At 72.9% G+C, this 14,729-nt stretch overlaps 3 protein-coding genes across 3 annotated transcripts in view; 2 read left to right on the top strand and 1 right to left on the bottom strand.

Moving 5' to 3' along the window:
• Positions 1–6,920, top strand: part of H696_01395 (hypothetical protein) — a gene marked incomplete at both ends in the record, with an annotated part of 17,397 nt that extends 10,477 nt beyond the window's left edge. Inside the window, 9 exons of the mRNA XM_009495291.1 lie at positions 33–602; positions 705–914; positions 1,221–1,642; positions 1,787–1,906; positions 2,072–2,699; positions 3,498–4,471; positions 4,745–5,513; positions 5,838–6,013; positions 6,236–6,920. Coding sequence (XP_009493566.1) covers positions 33–602; positions 705–914; positions 1,221–1,642; positions 1,787–1,906; positions 2,072–2,699; positions 3,498–4,471; positions 4,745–5,513; positions 5,838–6,013; positions 6,236–6,920 — 4,554 coding nt within the window. The remainder of the gene's footprint in view (positions 1–32; positions 603–704; positions 915–1,220; positions 1,643–1,786; positions 1,907–2,071; positions 2,700–3,497; positions 4,472–4,744; positions 5,514–5,837; positions 6,014–6,235) is intronic.
• A 416-nt stretch (positions 6,921–7,336) lies between these two features.
• Positions 7,337–11,236, bottom strand: H696_01394 (hypothetical protein; the record flags this gene model as incomplete). Its single annotated transcript, XM_009495290.1, has 6 exons — positions 7,337–8,262; positions 8,594–8,742; positions 8,985–9,996; positions 10,315–10,465; positions 10,729–10,927; positions 11,100–11,236. The coding sequence occupies 6 exons, from the start codon at positions 11,234–11,236 to the stop codon at positions 7,337–7,339; spliced, it is 2,574 nt and encodes an 857-aa protein (XP_009493565.1).
• Positions 11,237–12,313: 1,077 nt separating this feature from the next.
• H696_01393 (hypothetical protein) lies at positions 12,314–14,669 on the top strand (the record flags this gene model as incomplete). Its single annotated transcript, XM_009495289.1, has 3 exons — positions 12,314–12,997; positions 13,231–13,463; positions 13,681–14,669. The coding sequence occupies 3 exons, from the start codon at positions 12,314–12,316 to the stop codon at positions 14,534–14,536; spliced, it is 1,773 nt and encodes a 590-aa protein (XP_009493564.1). The 3' UTR covers positions 14,537–14,669.
• Between the last annotated feature and the right edge of the window lie 60 nt (positions 14,670–14,729).

Below are 14,729 nucleotides of genomic sequence, written 5' to 3'. Positions count from 1 at the left end.
GCCCCGGCCTCGGCCCCCGGTCGCACTCACAGGGCAAGAACACCTTTGCCCAGGTCCGCTGCCAGAGCATCCTCGGCATCGAGGAGCTGGTGATGGTCCTCACGCATCCGCTGGCCACGATGCCGGTGAAGCACGCCTACGTGACCTTCCTGACGGCGGTCTACATCAACTCGGACATCGACACCAAGGAGTGGATCGCCGGGCCGCTGCTGTGGAGCCTGCTGTCCAGCGTCACCGGGGATCTGGCCGGGTGCAATCGCGGCCGCTGGGCCGCGGCCGAGTTGACCTCCTACTGCTCGTCGTCCATGATGCACTGTCTGGGGGCGCTGTTTTGCTCGCCGGCCGGGGCGGCCGCCGGGCCGCCGCTGCACCACCAGATCCATGTGTTCCCCCACTCGGCGCAGCATGCGGTCTTGCAGTCGCTCCTGTCCGGGCTCATCGGGCTGACCGAGTGTGACTGGCTGTCGGTCAAGGCCCGCGTGGACCTGGAGGCCACCCTGCGCTTGGTGTATGACTTCTTCACGGCCCGGCGCCTGTCGGTCAAGTCCGGCCTGCGCTCGGCCCTGCAGTTGGTCCTGTCGCACCGGGCGGCCCCGGGAGCGGTGGCCATGGCCCCGACGGCCGCGGCCCCGCGGGAGTCCCCGGACGCCGGCCCCGGCCCCGGCCCCGGCCCCGGCAACAAGGCCATGGGCATGCTGCTGGAGAGCGTGCGCCGGCGCCGGCTCAAGGAGCAGCGCCGGCCCCGGGCCCCGCGCGACACCACCCTCCTGGCCGCGGTGCGGGCCATCAACCGGCACTTTGCGGCCTTCGTCCAGCACCAGAATGCGGACCTGCATCGGCCGCTGATCGCCGCGCAGCAGGCCGTCCTGGTGGAGCTCTTCCACTCGCCGGCCTTCCTGGGGACCAGTCTCTTTGTGGAGCGCCAGTCGACCGGGTCGCGCTTGACCAAGGCCGGTGCGCGGCTGGGCCTGGCATCCGGCCGGCATGCGAGCTCGTCGTCGGCCGGCGATGGCCACCGCAAGGGCCGGCCCGCGGCCGCCGACCCGTCCCATGGCGCCGGCCACAAGGGGGATGGCGATGGCGATGACGATGACGACGACGAGGAGGAGGAGGAGGAGGAGGACGAGGCCCACGAGCCGGAGCAGCATGGCCATGCCCCGGCCCGGGCCGGCGGGCTGTCCTCGCACTCGGCCGTGGACCCGTGCCAGCTGGTGGCCAAGATCATCGCCCACATCCGGTCGGATCATGGGCAGCTGGTCCGGGCGGATGTCCTGCGCGTGGTGCTGAAGCTGCTGGTGCCGCCGCGGCTGTGTGCCGTGGCCGCGGCGTACGCCTGCCGGCAGCTGGACCTGCTGTTCGGCTCGCGGGTGGGCGATGGCCGCGGCTTGGAGGCCTTTGTCCCGGCGGCGGGCGGCGGGTCGCCGGTCCTCGGGTCGCCGGGGCCCGGGTCCTCGCCGACCGTGGCCGTGGACATGTCGGCGCTGGGCCGGTCGGGCGGCCGGCGGTCGCGGCCGGCCGCCTCGCGCCCCGGCCCGGCGCATGTCCTCATGCAGCCGCTGAGCCTGACCCAAGTGCAATTGGCGCTCAACCATTGCGGCGTGCCGGGGCTCATTGTGGACCTGGTGGCCGTGCAGGTGCGTCTGTTCGGCGACCAGGCCGACCTGCAATCCGGCGCCGGGGGGTCCTCCGGTGCCGGTGGGCCCGGCGGGGCTGGTGGCGGGTCCAGCGGGGCCGGCGGGCCCCCCGGCGGGCCCGGTGCCGGCGGCGATTCCGGCTCCGGGGCCAGCCGGCTGTCGCTCAAATCCCCGGCCCTCACCTTCTGGGACATTGCCCGGCTGGGCATCGCCATCCTGGAGGGGGGCAATTCGGCGGTCCAGCAGGCCATCTACCGGCGGCTGTCCGGGGAGTTGCTGCTGTCGGCCACCGGGGCCGTGGTGTCGGGCGGGCCGGATTCCGCCGGCGTCGGCGGGCCCGGGGGCCCGGGTCGCGAGCAGGTGCCCCCCTCGGTGGGGGACTTCCCGCTGCGGGTGGCCACCTCGGCCCGGGTGGCGCCGCCGCCCTCCGGGCCGAGCCTGCTGGATGCGGCCGGCTCGGCCGGGGACTTCTTCCAGGTGCTCGGGGGGTTCATGCGGGCGGCCATCTTCGATCTGGACCTGACCGGGGCCCGGTCCCTGCCGGCCGGGCCCGGGGGCGTGTCCCTGCCGGCCAGCGCGCCGGTCGGCCTGTCCCTCAGCAGCCTGTCCTCCCTGCGGTCCGGGGCGGTGTCCTTCTCGATGTTGGATTTGACCGATGCCTCGCTGGCCGACTCGCCGGATGCCGGGCTCTTGGCGGATGCCGGGGCCGATGGGGCGTCGGCCGGCGGGTCGGCCGGGGGTGCCGGCGGCCTGGCCGGTGCCCCGGGGGACCGGCGCACCGTCAGCGGCACGCGGTCCTCGGTGCCGGCCGAAACCCGCAACATCGAGCTGGTGCTGCGCTTCCTGCAGCTCCTGTGCGAGAACCACACGCGGAACTTGCAGTGCCTGCTCCAGCGCTACGGCCTGGTCCGGCTGACGGCCGATCTCTTCACCACCCTTTGCACCTACAGCACCGGGTCCTTCGGGGTGCTGGGGTTCATCTCCAATGACAGCCGGCTGGCCTTGGTCAACCAGGTGCTCAACACGCTGACCGAGTTCTGCCAGGGCCCGTGCCAGGAGAACCAGGTGCGTCATCGGGCCTTTCGCGCGGTCCCCCCCCCCCCCCCCCCCACCCGCCCCCCAGTCACCTTGTCCCCCCCCATGCCGTCTTCGTCCCCCGCCCCGCCCGTTCCTCGCCCTGGGCCCCAGGCGCGCCGGGAGATCCGCCGGGTGGGAAAAAAACGGCACCCGATACACCTCCGTGTGCGTGTCGGCGAGACGACCGCGCCGGACGGAGGGGGGCCCCGCCCCGGCAACCACCAGCCAAGGGGCCGTCCGGCGGACCATCGCCGCCAATGGGCATGGAGTTAGCCAGCCGACCCGGGAGATGAGATGAGCGGGCGGGCCGCAGGGCACACGGGGAGGGGGAGGAGCAGGGGCAGGAGGAGGACATGCACGAAAGAGAGGCGGAAAGGGGGCGCCCCCCCCCCCCCCCCCCCCCCCCCTGCCCCGGGGGCCTTTCCTGTGTCTTTCCTTCTCGCTGTCCCGGGTCACGATGTGGCCCAAGTGCATGCGGCCACTAGCGTGCTTCATCTTGTCCGGGCTCCTTGGCTGACTCTGTCCTCTCTCTCTCTCTCTCTCCCTCTCTCTCTCTCTCTCTCCCTCTCTCCCTCTCTCTCTCTCTCTCTCTCTCTCTCTCTCGCGCTTTCATGTGTGGATTGCTGTGCATTTGTGTGCATTACTGTGCATTTGTGCGGATGGCTGCGCATCAATGTGCACTTGCCCGGTTGTCCCTGTTCCTGTGTTCATTTGGTTGCGACCCCCGGGCCTCCTGCCGCCTCGGTCCCCGTGTCCGCGTGCGCCCGGTTGCCCCGCTCGACACAGCTCACCATCGCCACGTACGATAGCCCCGCCTTTGAGATCGCCAACAACATCATCACCAGCTGCCCGGATGCCCTGCCGGCCGACCGGCAGGTGGCCCTGCTCCAGGTGAAGGCCAATGTGCTGAACTTCCTGCTGTCGACCATCGAGAGCCGCAAGACGGCCTTGGTGGCGGTCGGCGGCCCGGGCGGGGCACGCGGCGCCGGGAGCCCCACCAGCGCCGCTCCCCCGGCCCCGACCACGCTGGCCGAGCTGGCGGCCATCTTCACCGGGGAGCTCTACTCCGAGGACCCGGTGGTCAGCAAGCTGCTGTTCTACATCGACCTGCCGGCCTTCACCCGGACGCTGGGCGGGATGTTCGAGCTGTACCAGCTGTGCACACGGCTGCTGGGGTCGGCCCTGTTGCATGCCGGCGGGCAGGCCCTGTCGGGCGAGGATGCGCCCAAGTCCGGGGCCCAGCCGGCCGCCGGGGGCTCCTCCTCCTGCTCCTCCTCCTCCTCCCCCCTGGGGGACAAGGCCACCGGCGACAAGTCCGGTCCCGATGGCAAGCCCACCGACAAGATGGATGACGAGGCCCACGGGGCCGGGTCCTCCTCGGCGCGCATCATGTCCCAGCGCCTGCAGCAGCTGCAGCAATCGTCGTCCGCCAACTTGATGGTGCATGCGGATGATCTGGAGCTTCCGGCCCAGCCGGCCTCGGCGTCGGAGATCTCCGCCCTGGCCGGGATGCTGGGGCTGGGGGCCGAATCGCGCGAGTCGCGGCTGCTGTCCTCGGCCTCGGCCGATCTGATCCGGGCCATCCAGCTGAACAGCCGCCAGGCCGCGCACCTGGTCTTCCTGCTGCTCTGCCATTTGCAGCCCGGCACGCCCGGCCGGCTGCCGCTGGCGGCGTCGCTGGCCGATGCGGCGGATGCCGGGGCCGGGGCCCGGCCGCTGGCCGACCTCTCAGCCAGCGAGTACTTCGCGCGGAACACCGGGTATGTGGGGGCCATCTCTGGGGCTTTGTTTTTGTTCCCCCTTTGCCATCTGTCTGTGTATCTGACTCTCTGTCTGTCTGCTTGTCTGTCTGCTTGTCTGTCTGCTTGTCTGTCTGCTTGTCTGTCTGCTCGTTTGTTTGCTTGTCTGTCTGCTTGTCTGTCTGCTCGTTTGTTTGCTTGTCTGTCTGCTCGTTTGTCTGTCCGCCTCCTTTTCCCCTCGCTTGTCCCCCCCTCCCCCTCACTCCCCCCCTCCCTCCCCCCCCCCCATCGCAGATCCATCGAGATCGTGGTGCACAACGAGCTGGAGCGCGTGTACTTCCCCATCCCGCCGGTGTGCCGGTTCATCACCGAGGAGTCGCGGCTGCATGTGCTGAACAAGACCGAGCGCGATGAGCAGGGCAGCAAGGTGCCGGACTTCTACCGGCAAATTGACACCCTGTACCATGAGATGCTGTGGCAGAACCAGCTCCGGAAGAGCCCGGTGCTGTTTGGCTTCGCGCGGAACTTCGTCAACTGGAAGCACATTGCCTTCGGCCTGGCGGTGGTCATCAACCTGCTGCTGGCCTCCTTCTACCCGATTGATGCCCTGTCGCCGGGGGTCGGAACGGCGGCCTGGTGGCTGCTGACCGTCCTGGGCGGGGTGCAAATCCTGAATGCGGCCATCGTGCTGGTCAGCTACCTGATCAATTACGGCGCGCTGCTCATGCGGCAGGGGCGCCTCTTCCGGAATCTGCTGCTCGGCTACCACTTCTTCTATTTGCTGCTGTGTGTGCTGGGCTTCACGGTGCATCCCTTCTTCTATGGGCCGCTGCTGTTTGACATTGTCGTGCGCGATGAGACCCTGCGGAATGTCATCCGCTCGGTCACGCGCAACGGCCGGTCCATCCTGATGACGGCCTTCTTCGGGCTGATCATCGTGTACATGTTCTCCCTGGTGGCGTTTGTCGGCTTGCGCGATGACTTTGTCATTGAGCTCAGCGAGCAGGATGAAGAGCGCTCATGCGACACGCTGGTTGCCTGTCTGCTGACCTCGCTCAATCACGTACGTGTGTCTCCGGCCTTCCTCCCGGGCCGGTGGGGAAGGGGCCGGCGCCGGTGCCGGGCTTCCCGTGCTGGCTTGCTGGGTGGCTGTTCTGTGTGTGTGTGTGTGTGGGGGGGGGGGGGGAGCCTGTTGTTTTTTGTTTTTTTTTTTTGCGCCGCCTGCGTTCGCTGCTTTTGTTGCCTGCACCTCTTCGCCCTGGTGCTGCCCCCCATGCGGGCCGGACTCCCGGACACTGACGTATGCTTTTGCCGGTGACCTTTCCTCTCGTCCGCCTCCCCCTCGCGGGCCCTCCTTTTGCCGGGTCTTGGCCGCCCCTCGCTCCAGGGCCTGCGCAATGGCGGCGGCATTGGCGATGCGATCCAGCCGAACTCCCTGCAGAGCAGCTCCTTCCCCTACCGGTTCCTCTTTGACATGCTCTTCTTCTTCGTGGTGATCATCATCGTGCTGAACCTCATCTTTGGTGTGATCATCGACACCTTCGCGGACCTGCGTTCGGAGAAGTGCGTCCCGCTGCGGGCGGTGGTGCCCCCTGCCCTGCTGGGCTTGCATTTGTTGTGGCCACCGGCTCTGACACCCGCGCACCTTCCCCCCGCCCCCGCCCCCGCCCCCGCCCCCGCCCCCGCCCCCCTGTCATGGATGCGGCCCATGCGCCCCCCCACCGGGATGTGGCTGTTTTTGCCCACCGCGCGGCCGGGCCATTCGCGGTGCATTTCCCCACCCAGGAATGAGCAGGAGGAGATCCGTCGGAATACCTGCTTCATTTGCGGGCTTTCACGCAACAGCTTCGAGAACCGGTCTCTCACCTTCGAGGCGCACACCCTGCAGGACCACAACCTGTGGAACTACCTGTACTTTGTGGTTCACCTGTGGACCAAGGACTCCACCGAGTACACCGGCCCGGAGAGCTATGTCTTCGAGCGCCTGCAGCACTCGGCCAAGGGCGGCGGGGCCGATGCCCAGGGGCGCCACCACCTGGACTGGGTGCCCCGGCTGCGGACCATCGCCCTGGAGGAGGATGGCAGCCCGGGCTCCGGGGGGGGTGGGGCGTCGGCGGCGGCGGCGGCCGCGGCGGCGGCCGTGGCCGCGGCCAACGGCGAGGACGGCGGCCCGGCCGGCTCCGGGGACCCGGACGCCGGGGACCCGGCCGGCTCCGCCGGTGGCCCGGACGACGCGTCGACGCACCAGATGGCCAGCGCGGCCTTCCGCATGTCGATGCAGATCGGCACGTCGCTGCGGCATCTGCAGGACGTGGTCAGCAGCGTGGCCGCCCACACGCACTCCCTCCGGCACCAGGACCTGGATCGGCAGCGGGACCGCCTGCGCCGGCAGATGCGTCTGTCCGGCGGCGGGGGGGGCCCCGGCGCGGGGCCGGCGGCAGATGCCGGCGTCCCCCGACCTGCATGGTAGCCGGCCTGTGTGCATGTGCGCGTGGGTGTGTATGCGCAGATGTGCGCGCCGCCGTGCGGCCACGCGCGTGTATCTTTGTGCGTGTCTGTGCGGCCGAATGCCGGCGCGCGTGTGGCCCTCCTGCTCGGAGGGGCCCGGGGGCCGTGCATGCCACGCCAAAAGCGCCACGCCCTGCCCCGCCGCCTGCACTGTGTCAATACACGACCCGTTTCTTTTGCCCCCCTTTCCTCCCTCCCCCCTCGGTTGTGGCTCGTCCGCCGGGGATGCCCGTGCCGCCCTGCTCGGACCGATTGGGCGAAGGCCAGGGCCGGGGCCCGACGGCGGTCTATTGCGGGCACCGGGCTGCTGGGGGGGCGGGGGGCGGGCGCTCGCGCGCCTGGCCGCATACACACCCTGCCAGGGGGGGGCGGGGGGCGTCAGAAGGGCCAGCCGTCGGTCCACCGGAGTGCCAGGTACCCGTCCGGGTGGCCGGTCATGCCGTACACGGTGGCCCGGCGGAGGAGGAACTCCCCGGCGGCCAGGATGGCCAGGTGCCCGACCGGCGGGCCGGTGCCCTGGAGAAGCTGGGCCACATGGCCGGCGGCCAGGGCCCCGAAGGCTGTGGCCGGCAGGAAGTGGTGCACATACATGACCCGGCCCACGGCCCAGAAGGGCAGGTAGTGTGCCAGCCAGCCGATGACGGCCACGGCCGGCCGGTACAGGCGGGCATAGGCCCCGCCGGGGGGGGCGCGGCCGAGGCGCGCGTCGGCCAGCGCCCCGGCCAGCAGGGCCCCGGCCAGCAGGGCGACGGCCATGGTGCCGCCGGCCCAGCAGGCCAGCGACCCGCCGAGCATCAGCCGCACATGGGCCTGCTTGGCGGCCGGGCCGGGGGCCGGGGCATCCGGCGCCGGGCCGGCCGGGCCGGCCAGCGGCCGCGTGGCCGCGATGTCCGAGTCGCCCGTCTCGTCGGCCGGGTCGGTGGGCAGGAGCCCGGCGTGCTCGGGCGGCAGGTGCTGCGGGTCCTCCTGGTGGGGGTGGTCGTGGTCGTCTTCCGGCCCGTCGTCCTCGGCATCCGGGCCGGCCCAGTGCGTGATGCGGATGGCGTGCAGGCCGAGCGGCCACTCCGCCGGCCGGGAGGTGATGCGGGTTCGGTCGCGCCGGGCGTGCACCATGCGCGGGCCGTCCAGCATGTCGGGGTGCACTTGCTCCAGGGCCCGGCGGAGGCCGGGCTGAGCGTCGGGCCCGGCTGCCGAGGTCCCGGCCGTCTGGGGGTCGGTCATGTCGGCGTTGGCGCGGGCCATGGCTCGATTCAGGTGGACGAAGGACCGCCAGAAGCCCGGAGGCCTGGCCGCCAAGGGCTGGCCTGTGACCGCGGCGCGCGGGGGGTGCCGGTGTCAGAGGGGGCGGGCTGCCGGGGCTCGGTGGCCTGGTGTGCCCATGCGGAGCGTGCAATGTGCCAGGGGGGCATGGGCAAGCGGGCACGGAAAAGAAAGCATGGGCAAGCGGGCATGGCCAAGAAAGCATGGGCAAGCGGGCATGGCCAAGAAAGCATGGGCAAGCGGGCATGGGCAAGAGCATATGGCCAAGAGGGCATGGCCAAGAGCATATGGCCAAGAAAGCATGGGCAAGAGCAAATGGCCAAGAGGGCACGGACAAGAGCATATGGCCAAGAGGGCATGGCAAAATGCACGCACCTGGCAGGGGGCCCCCGGGCGGGGGGTCGTCCTCGAAGCGGTGCATCTCCACGGACCAGGCCTCGGCCGACTCGGCGGCGGTGCCGGGCGCGGCGCAAAAGACGTACTTCTGCTCGAAGGCCCACTTGGGCAGCGACAGGGTCGAGGCCCTGGCAAACGGCGCGGCCAGGCCCGCGGGTGGCAAAGCGGCGCCGAGGCCGGCCGGCCGACCACCACCACCACCCCCGCCGGCATGGGGCAAGACCCGGGGTCAGTGTGCTGCGCTTGGGCGGCGGCGGGCGAGCGGGCAAACCGAAAAGGGAAAAAGGCTCAAGCCGGCGGCGGCGGCGGCGGCGGGAGGGCCGGCAAAAGCCACCGGCACGGCCGGCCGGCACGGGCGCGCCACACGCACCCGAGCAGGCACCGGTGCCGGCGGTTGCGCAAGGCAAAGCGCGTGTCCAGCGGCCGGATGTCCAGCGGCGCGGATCCCCGGGGGCCGGGGAGGGCGATCACCTCCCACAGGTCGGCGCCGAAGCCGGCCTCGGCCGCGAGCCCGGCCCCGGGCCCCGGCAGGGCCGACACCCGGAGGTGCCCCGGCTGGAGGCCGGGCCCGGCGGTGGCCGCGGCCAGGGCCGTCAGCCGGGCCCCGGTGGCTCGGTGCTCCAGGCGCACGACCGAACCGGGGCCGAGGCTGGCCCCGGCCGGGGGCCGGGCCCCGGGCCCCGGCAGGGCCGCCACCAGCCAGTGGTTGTTGACGTCGTGGAATTGGTAGCCGGTCACCTGCTGGTGGGGCCCGGGCAGGTCGGGCCAGCGGTCGCGGTGCGAGTGCAGCAGCCCGCCGGAGGCCGCGTGGCGCAGGGTGACCATGGACCGGGCGGCGGGGCTGGCGCCCGGCGGCCCGGGGTGGCCCCGGACCGGCGCATCCCACCGGGTGGAGTGCGTGGCCAGGTAATTCCCGGCCAGGGCGGCCTGGAAGTCGGCCGGCATGATGCTGTCCCCGGGGCCGGAGGTGCCCAGCACCCGGAAGTGCCAGGCGAAGGAGGCGCAGTACACGGCCCAGGGCCCGGCGGCCTGCAGCGCCAGGAGGCCGAGCTCGCGGGCCAGGCGCCGGGCCAGCGGCCGGGGCCCGGCGCGCCGCCGGCCGGTCCGCCCGGCCCCGCAGGCCAGAGCCCCGCGCAGCCGGGCCAGCCCCACCCCGAGCCCGACCAGCCCGGACAGGCCGTACGCCCCGAGGCCCACCCACTTGACGCTCAGGGCCAGGCCATTGACGAGGGCCAGGATGAGGGCGCGGGCCCAGGGGCCGGGCCGCGGCCGGGCCATGCGCCCGTTGGCGTACCACACGGTGGCCAGCAGCGACAGCCCGGTGAACAGGAAGAGCAGCGGGTCCAGAACCACCAGGCGGCTGAGCTGGACATTGGCCAGGTCTGGGCGATGTCGGCGGCCGGGCAGGCGGCGAGGGGCGGGAGGCGGTGCAGGGCGGGACACGGTCAGTCGGCGGCCTCGAGGGGTGGCAATGCCGCGGGGGGGGGGGGGGGGGGGGGGGGGGGGGGGGGGGGGGGGGGGGGGGGGGGGGGGGGGGGGGGGGGGGGGGGGGGGGGGGGGGGGGGGGGGGGGGGGGGGGGGGGGGGGGGGGGGGGGGGGGGGGGGGGGGGGGGGGGGGGGGGGGGGGGGGGGGGGGGGGGGGGGGGGGGGGGGGGGGGGGGGGGGGGGGGGGGGGGGGGGGGGGCGGGCAGCCGGCGCACCGAGGGCCACCAGCAGGCCGGCCAGGGCGCTGGGGCCGTGGGCCAGGCCGGACAGCCGGGCCGTGGCCGCGACACTGGTCGCGCCCAGGGCCCCGGCCAGCACCGAGGCCGACCGGAAGCACTCGATCGGCACGCCGGACCCCTGGTACGGCTGTGGTGTGTGTGGGGCGTCGATTGTTGCGAGTCGATCGGTGCGAGTTGATTGGTGCGAGTTGATTGGTGCGAGTTGGTTGGTGCGAGTTGATGCGCATATGGGTCGAGGCCAGTGGGTCAGCGTGTGCGAGGCGATGTGGGTGTGAAAGTGTGGGCGCGAGTCCCCCTCCCCCCGCCCCTCCCCTCTGCCTCCCCGCACTGCTTGTCCGCATTCACCCGACGGCAGCGGGCCAGAAGCGGCTGGCTCGCCGGGCCACGCACCGCGTTGGAGGCAAACTCGAAGGCCGCCACGCGGGACCACGCCTCGCCCGGGTGCCGGTCCAGGGCCACCGGGGCCCAGCCGCACACACGCGTGGCCCACGCATACAGCAGCATCTTCCCGAGCGGCGGATGCACGTCGAAGTGAAAGCGCCCGAGGGCGTAGTAGAGGGCGAACTTGCCGAAGTGCGCCTCGTCCCAGCTTCGGGCCGGGACCGACAGCGGAAGGCGGCCGGCCAGCGGGCCGGGGGCAAGGCCGGCGCGAAGGAGCCACCGGCCAGCCCACACCCGGCGGCACCATCAGCGAGGAGGTCAGTCAGCGGGTGGCATCTTGCCAGGGAGGCGCGGCGCGAGTGCCGGAGCTGGCCACATACGTCACGACACCGGAGGCGCCCAGGCGCCACAGACGCACGCCGGCCGCCAGCAGCAGGACCGCCGCCAGCAGCAGGGCGTCCGCCAGCCGGGGCCAGCGCCGGCCAAGGCCCACCAGGCCGCCCTCGAGGGCGCCCATCGTCTCAGCAGGTCGGCCGACCGGTGGCAGGCCGGGATGGCAGCCCGGGGGGGGGGGGCGGCGGTGACGCGCCGAGCCGAGCGACGGCCGCGCGAGGACGGGCGAAAAAAAAAGCACACAGGCCAGGCCCGAGGGGGGGAAAAGGGGCGCGGGGGAGGGGCGGCGCAGGGCAAGGGAATACCGTGGACAGTGAGCGGAACGGGGCGAGGCGGGCCAGAGGAGAGGCGGCTTGTACGGGGCCGGGCCGCGCGTGCCCGACACGCCCGACGGCGGTCGCCCACAAAGGAGCCCACAACCGCCAGGACACCGACGAAGCCCACAACGGTTAACAAGGGCGCATGCGTCGGCAGCCCGGCACGACGCCGGGTGCCCACGCAGACCGCGCCGGTTCTGGGGCCCGGGTTAAGCCCGACGGCCCGGCGCCAGATCACGTCGGCACTCGCGGGCCGGGCCTGTCCGCGCCCGATCGGCCCGGCGCCCGGGAGTCTGGTACACGAGAGCGGCGGCGGCCTCGGGGGGGGGGGGGGGGCGGGTTCTTCTCGCCGGCGACGGCGCCCTCTGGGCCGGGCGGGCCGGGCGCTAGTCCGCGCCGCGGATCGGGCTCGGTCCGGCTTCTCTCCCCCGCTGTGGCCGTCTGCCCCCGGGGCCGGGGGAGGCTGTTCGTTCGGCCGGCCAGGGCGGCGGAGCGAAGGGCACCGGGGGCGATCCGCGGGACTGTGGCCGGGGCCGCGCCTCGCCACCGGCCGGGGCTCGCATGTTAAACACACCCCGAGAGGGGGTGCCCTGGGCGCCGGGGCGCGCGCGCGCCGCCCGGGGCATCCCACTCCTCCGGCCTGTCCCTCCGCCCCCTTCTCGCTTCCTCTCTCTCTCTCTCTCTCTGCCGCTGCTGTCTTGCCGCGCGCGTACACACCCGCATACACGCATCCGCACCTTTCCCCCCTCCCCCCTCTCTCCGAAGGGCTCGCTCCGGCCCCTGCGTCACAGCCCGCACACGGACCCGCCCCCGCGCACGCGCGCGCGCACGCACGCACGCACACACACACACACACCCACACACACACACACTCGCACGCAGGCATGACATCCACCGAGGTGGAGGCCCTGCTGCGCGAGCGCGATCGCCAGGCCCGGCAGCTGAATGTCCTGCGGTCGCACATCCTCGAGCGCGAGGAGGCCACCACGCGCGAGCTGGTGGCCCTGCGGGACGAGGTCGCCCGGCTGCAGGCGGACAATGACCGCCTGGCGGCCGATGCGGCGTCCAGCTCCATCAAGCTGTCGCTGACGGCCAGCCCGCCAGGCAGCCCGGGGCTGGCCGGGACCGGGGCCAGCGGCGGGTCGGCCTCCGGGCAGCCGGCGTCGCCGGTGGCCCCGGAGGGCCCGGCCCTCGATCTCATGTACGAGCTGGTGCCCTTCGATCGGTCGCACGGCGGGCACCTGGCCGGGTGGTTCGCGGCCGGCATGCCGGCCGGGCCGCTGGCCGCGCTGCACTCGACCCCGCTCGGGCGCAGCCTGCACCGGTGGATGGCCGATGCCCTGGCCAAGTCCGACATCCTGACCCGCCAGGTGGAAACCCTGCTGGGCGAGTCCCAGCGACAGATGCTGGCGGCCGAGGCGGCCCGCAAGGACCTGGTGGCCCGGCACCAGGCCCTGCTCCATGAGCAGTCCCTGACCCAGGACAACATCCAGGCGGCCATGGAAGCGCGCGAGGCCGAGCGTGCCATCGAAATCGAGCGCCTGGAGGGGCGCCTGGCGGACATGCAGGTGCGTGGGGCTGCGGCCGGCCCTGTGTATCCTTTGTGTGACTGGGCGGGGGGGTGGGGGGGGTGGGGGCTCTTTCTCTCTCTCTCTCTCTCTCGCGCGACGCCTCCTTTGGCCGTCTCCCGGGCCCCGGGCCGCCGGCGGCATTGTCTGACGCTCGCCCAGCGGGGCCGATCGACGGCCCGGGTGTTGCCTCCTCGCCGGGTGTTGCCTCCTGGCCGGCGCATGCCCCGCAGTTGGTGTTGTCCAAGCGCAACCACGACCTTTCGGAGAAGGACGACCTGATTTCCGAGCTGCAGCACCGGCTGGACCGGCTGGAGGCCGATGCGGCGGCTCTCGCCCCGGCGGCCGGGGACCCGGAGCCGGGCCCCGGGCCCGGCGTCACGCCGCCCCCGGCCGTCGACATGCTGTCGCACTCCTTCCTGCGGCGGCTGTACCCGGATGCGGCCGAGCGTGGCCTCCAGGACCGGTACGCATCCGTGCGCGGATGTGCCTCCCCTGGCGCGTTCGCGCGCGCGTGCACACGCAAATGCCCCTGCTCATGGATCCATGCGGCCATGTGTCGGCCAAGAGGGGCATGCCCAACACTAACACGCACGCACGCACGCACGCACGCACACACGCACGCACGCACGCACGCACGCACGCACGCACGCACGCACGCACGCACGCACGCACACACGCAGGCTCCTGGTCCTGCGCGACTTGGTCATCGAATACCTCCTGCTCACCGGCCAGGACTTCTTCCCGCGATATGGCACAGCCGGGGGAGTCCTGCCGTTGAGCCCGGCCGACCCGACGGCCGTCAGTCTGGACCACCTGCGCCTGGACCATCTCTCGGAGGAGGAGCGCCTGCGCCGGGGCCGGCACCGGATGCGCGCCATCGCCGACCAGCTGGACCTCTCGGCCACCGAGCGCGAGTTGCTCTTCCTCCGGGCACCGCCGGGTGGCCCTGCGCCGGCCCAGTGCCGCACGGCCCTGGCCCTGGTGGCCGGCATGGAGCACACGTGCGAGGCGCCCGAGGCCGGCGCCGGTAGCAGCCCACCCCCGGGGGCCGGCTGCGTGCGGTGCCATTTTGCCGCGCACCCGGACCTGTATGCGGCCTCCTGTGTGGACCCCCAGTGCCCGGCATGCTACCCGGCCGGGGATGTGGGGGCCCTGCGGCCGGCCCCACGGCCGGCCGGGCCGGGCACCGACGCCGGGACCCGGCCAGGGCCCGACCGGGCGCCAGGCGTCGCGGCCGATCGGCCCCTCGGCGGCCGAGCCCCCTCCGGCGCCGGGCCGTCGGCTGCCGACCCCGGGCTCGCCGGGGCCGGAGCCGCCACCGGCGGGCGCTTTGGCTTCCTCCGGCGGTGGCTCCCCTGGTCGTCGGGGCCGGCCGCCGGGGACGCCGCCCCGCGCGAACCCTCCATGGCCGAGCAGTGGGTGCACTTCCTGCTGCAGGAGGTGGAGAAGACCGAGCTCCAGCAGGCCGGGACGCCGGCCGGGCCCGGGCCCGCCGACGGCGGGACGCCCCCGAAGCCCGCCATCCCGCCGGCGTGAAAGGCCGGCCCCGGGCGCGGTCGTACTTGCGCGCGCACACGCGCGTCGCGCCGCGCGCCCTGGGGAGAAAAATAAACCCGCTTGCAGGAGGATGGCTTGTGCCGCGCCAGGTGCCAACGGATCGCCTCCCGGGCGCGATCGTTGTTGTTGTTGTTGTTGTTGCGGTCGTTGTCGCCCGGCTGCTCCCGGCGCC

Source organism: Fonticula alba (genome assembly GCF_000388065.1).
Source record: "Fonticula alba strain ATCC 38817 unplaced genomic scaffold supercont2.2, whole genome shotgun sequence".
In the NCBI taxonomy this organism is placed as follows: Eukaryota; order Rotosphaerida; family Fonticulaceae; genus Fonticula; species Fonticula alba.
This window is presented reverse-complemented; position numbering and strand designations above follow the sequence as displayed.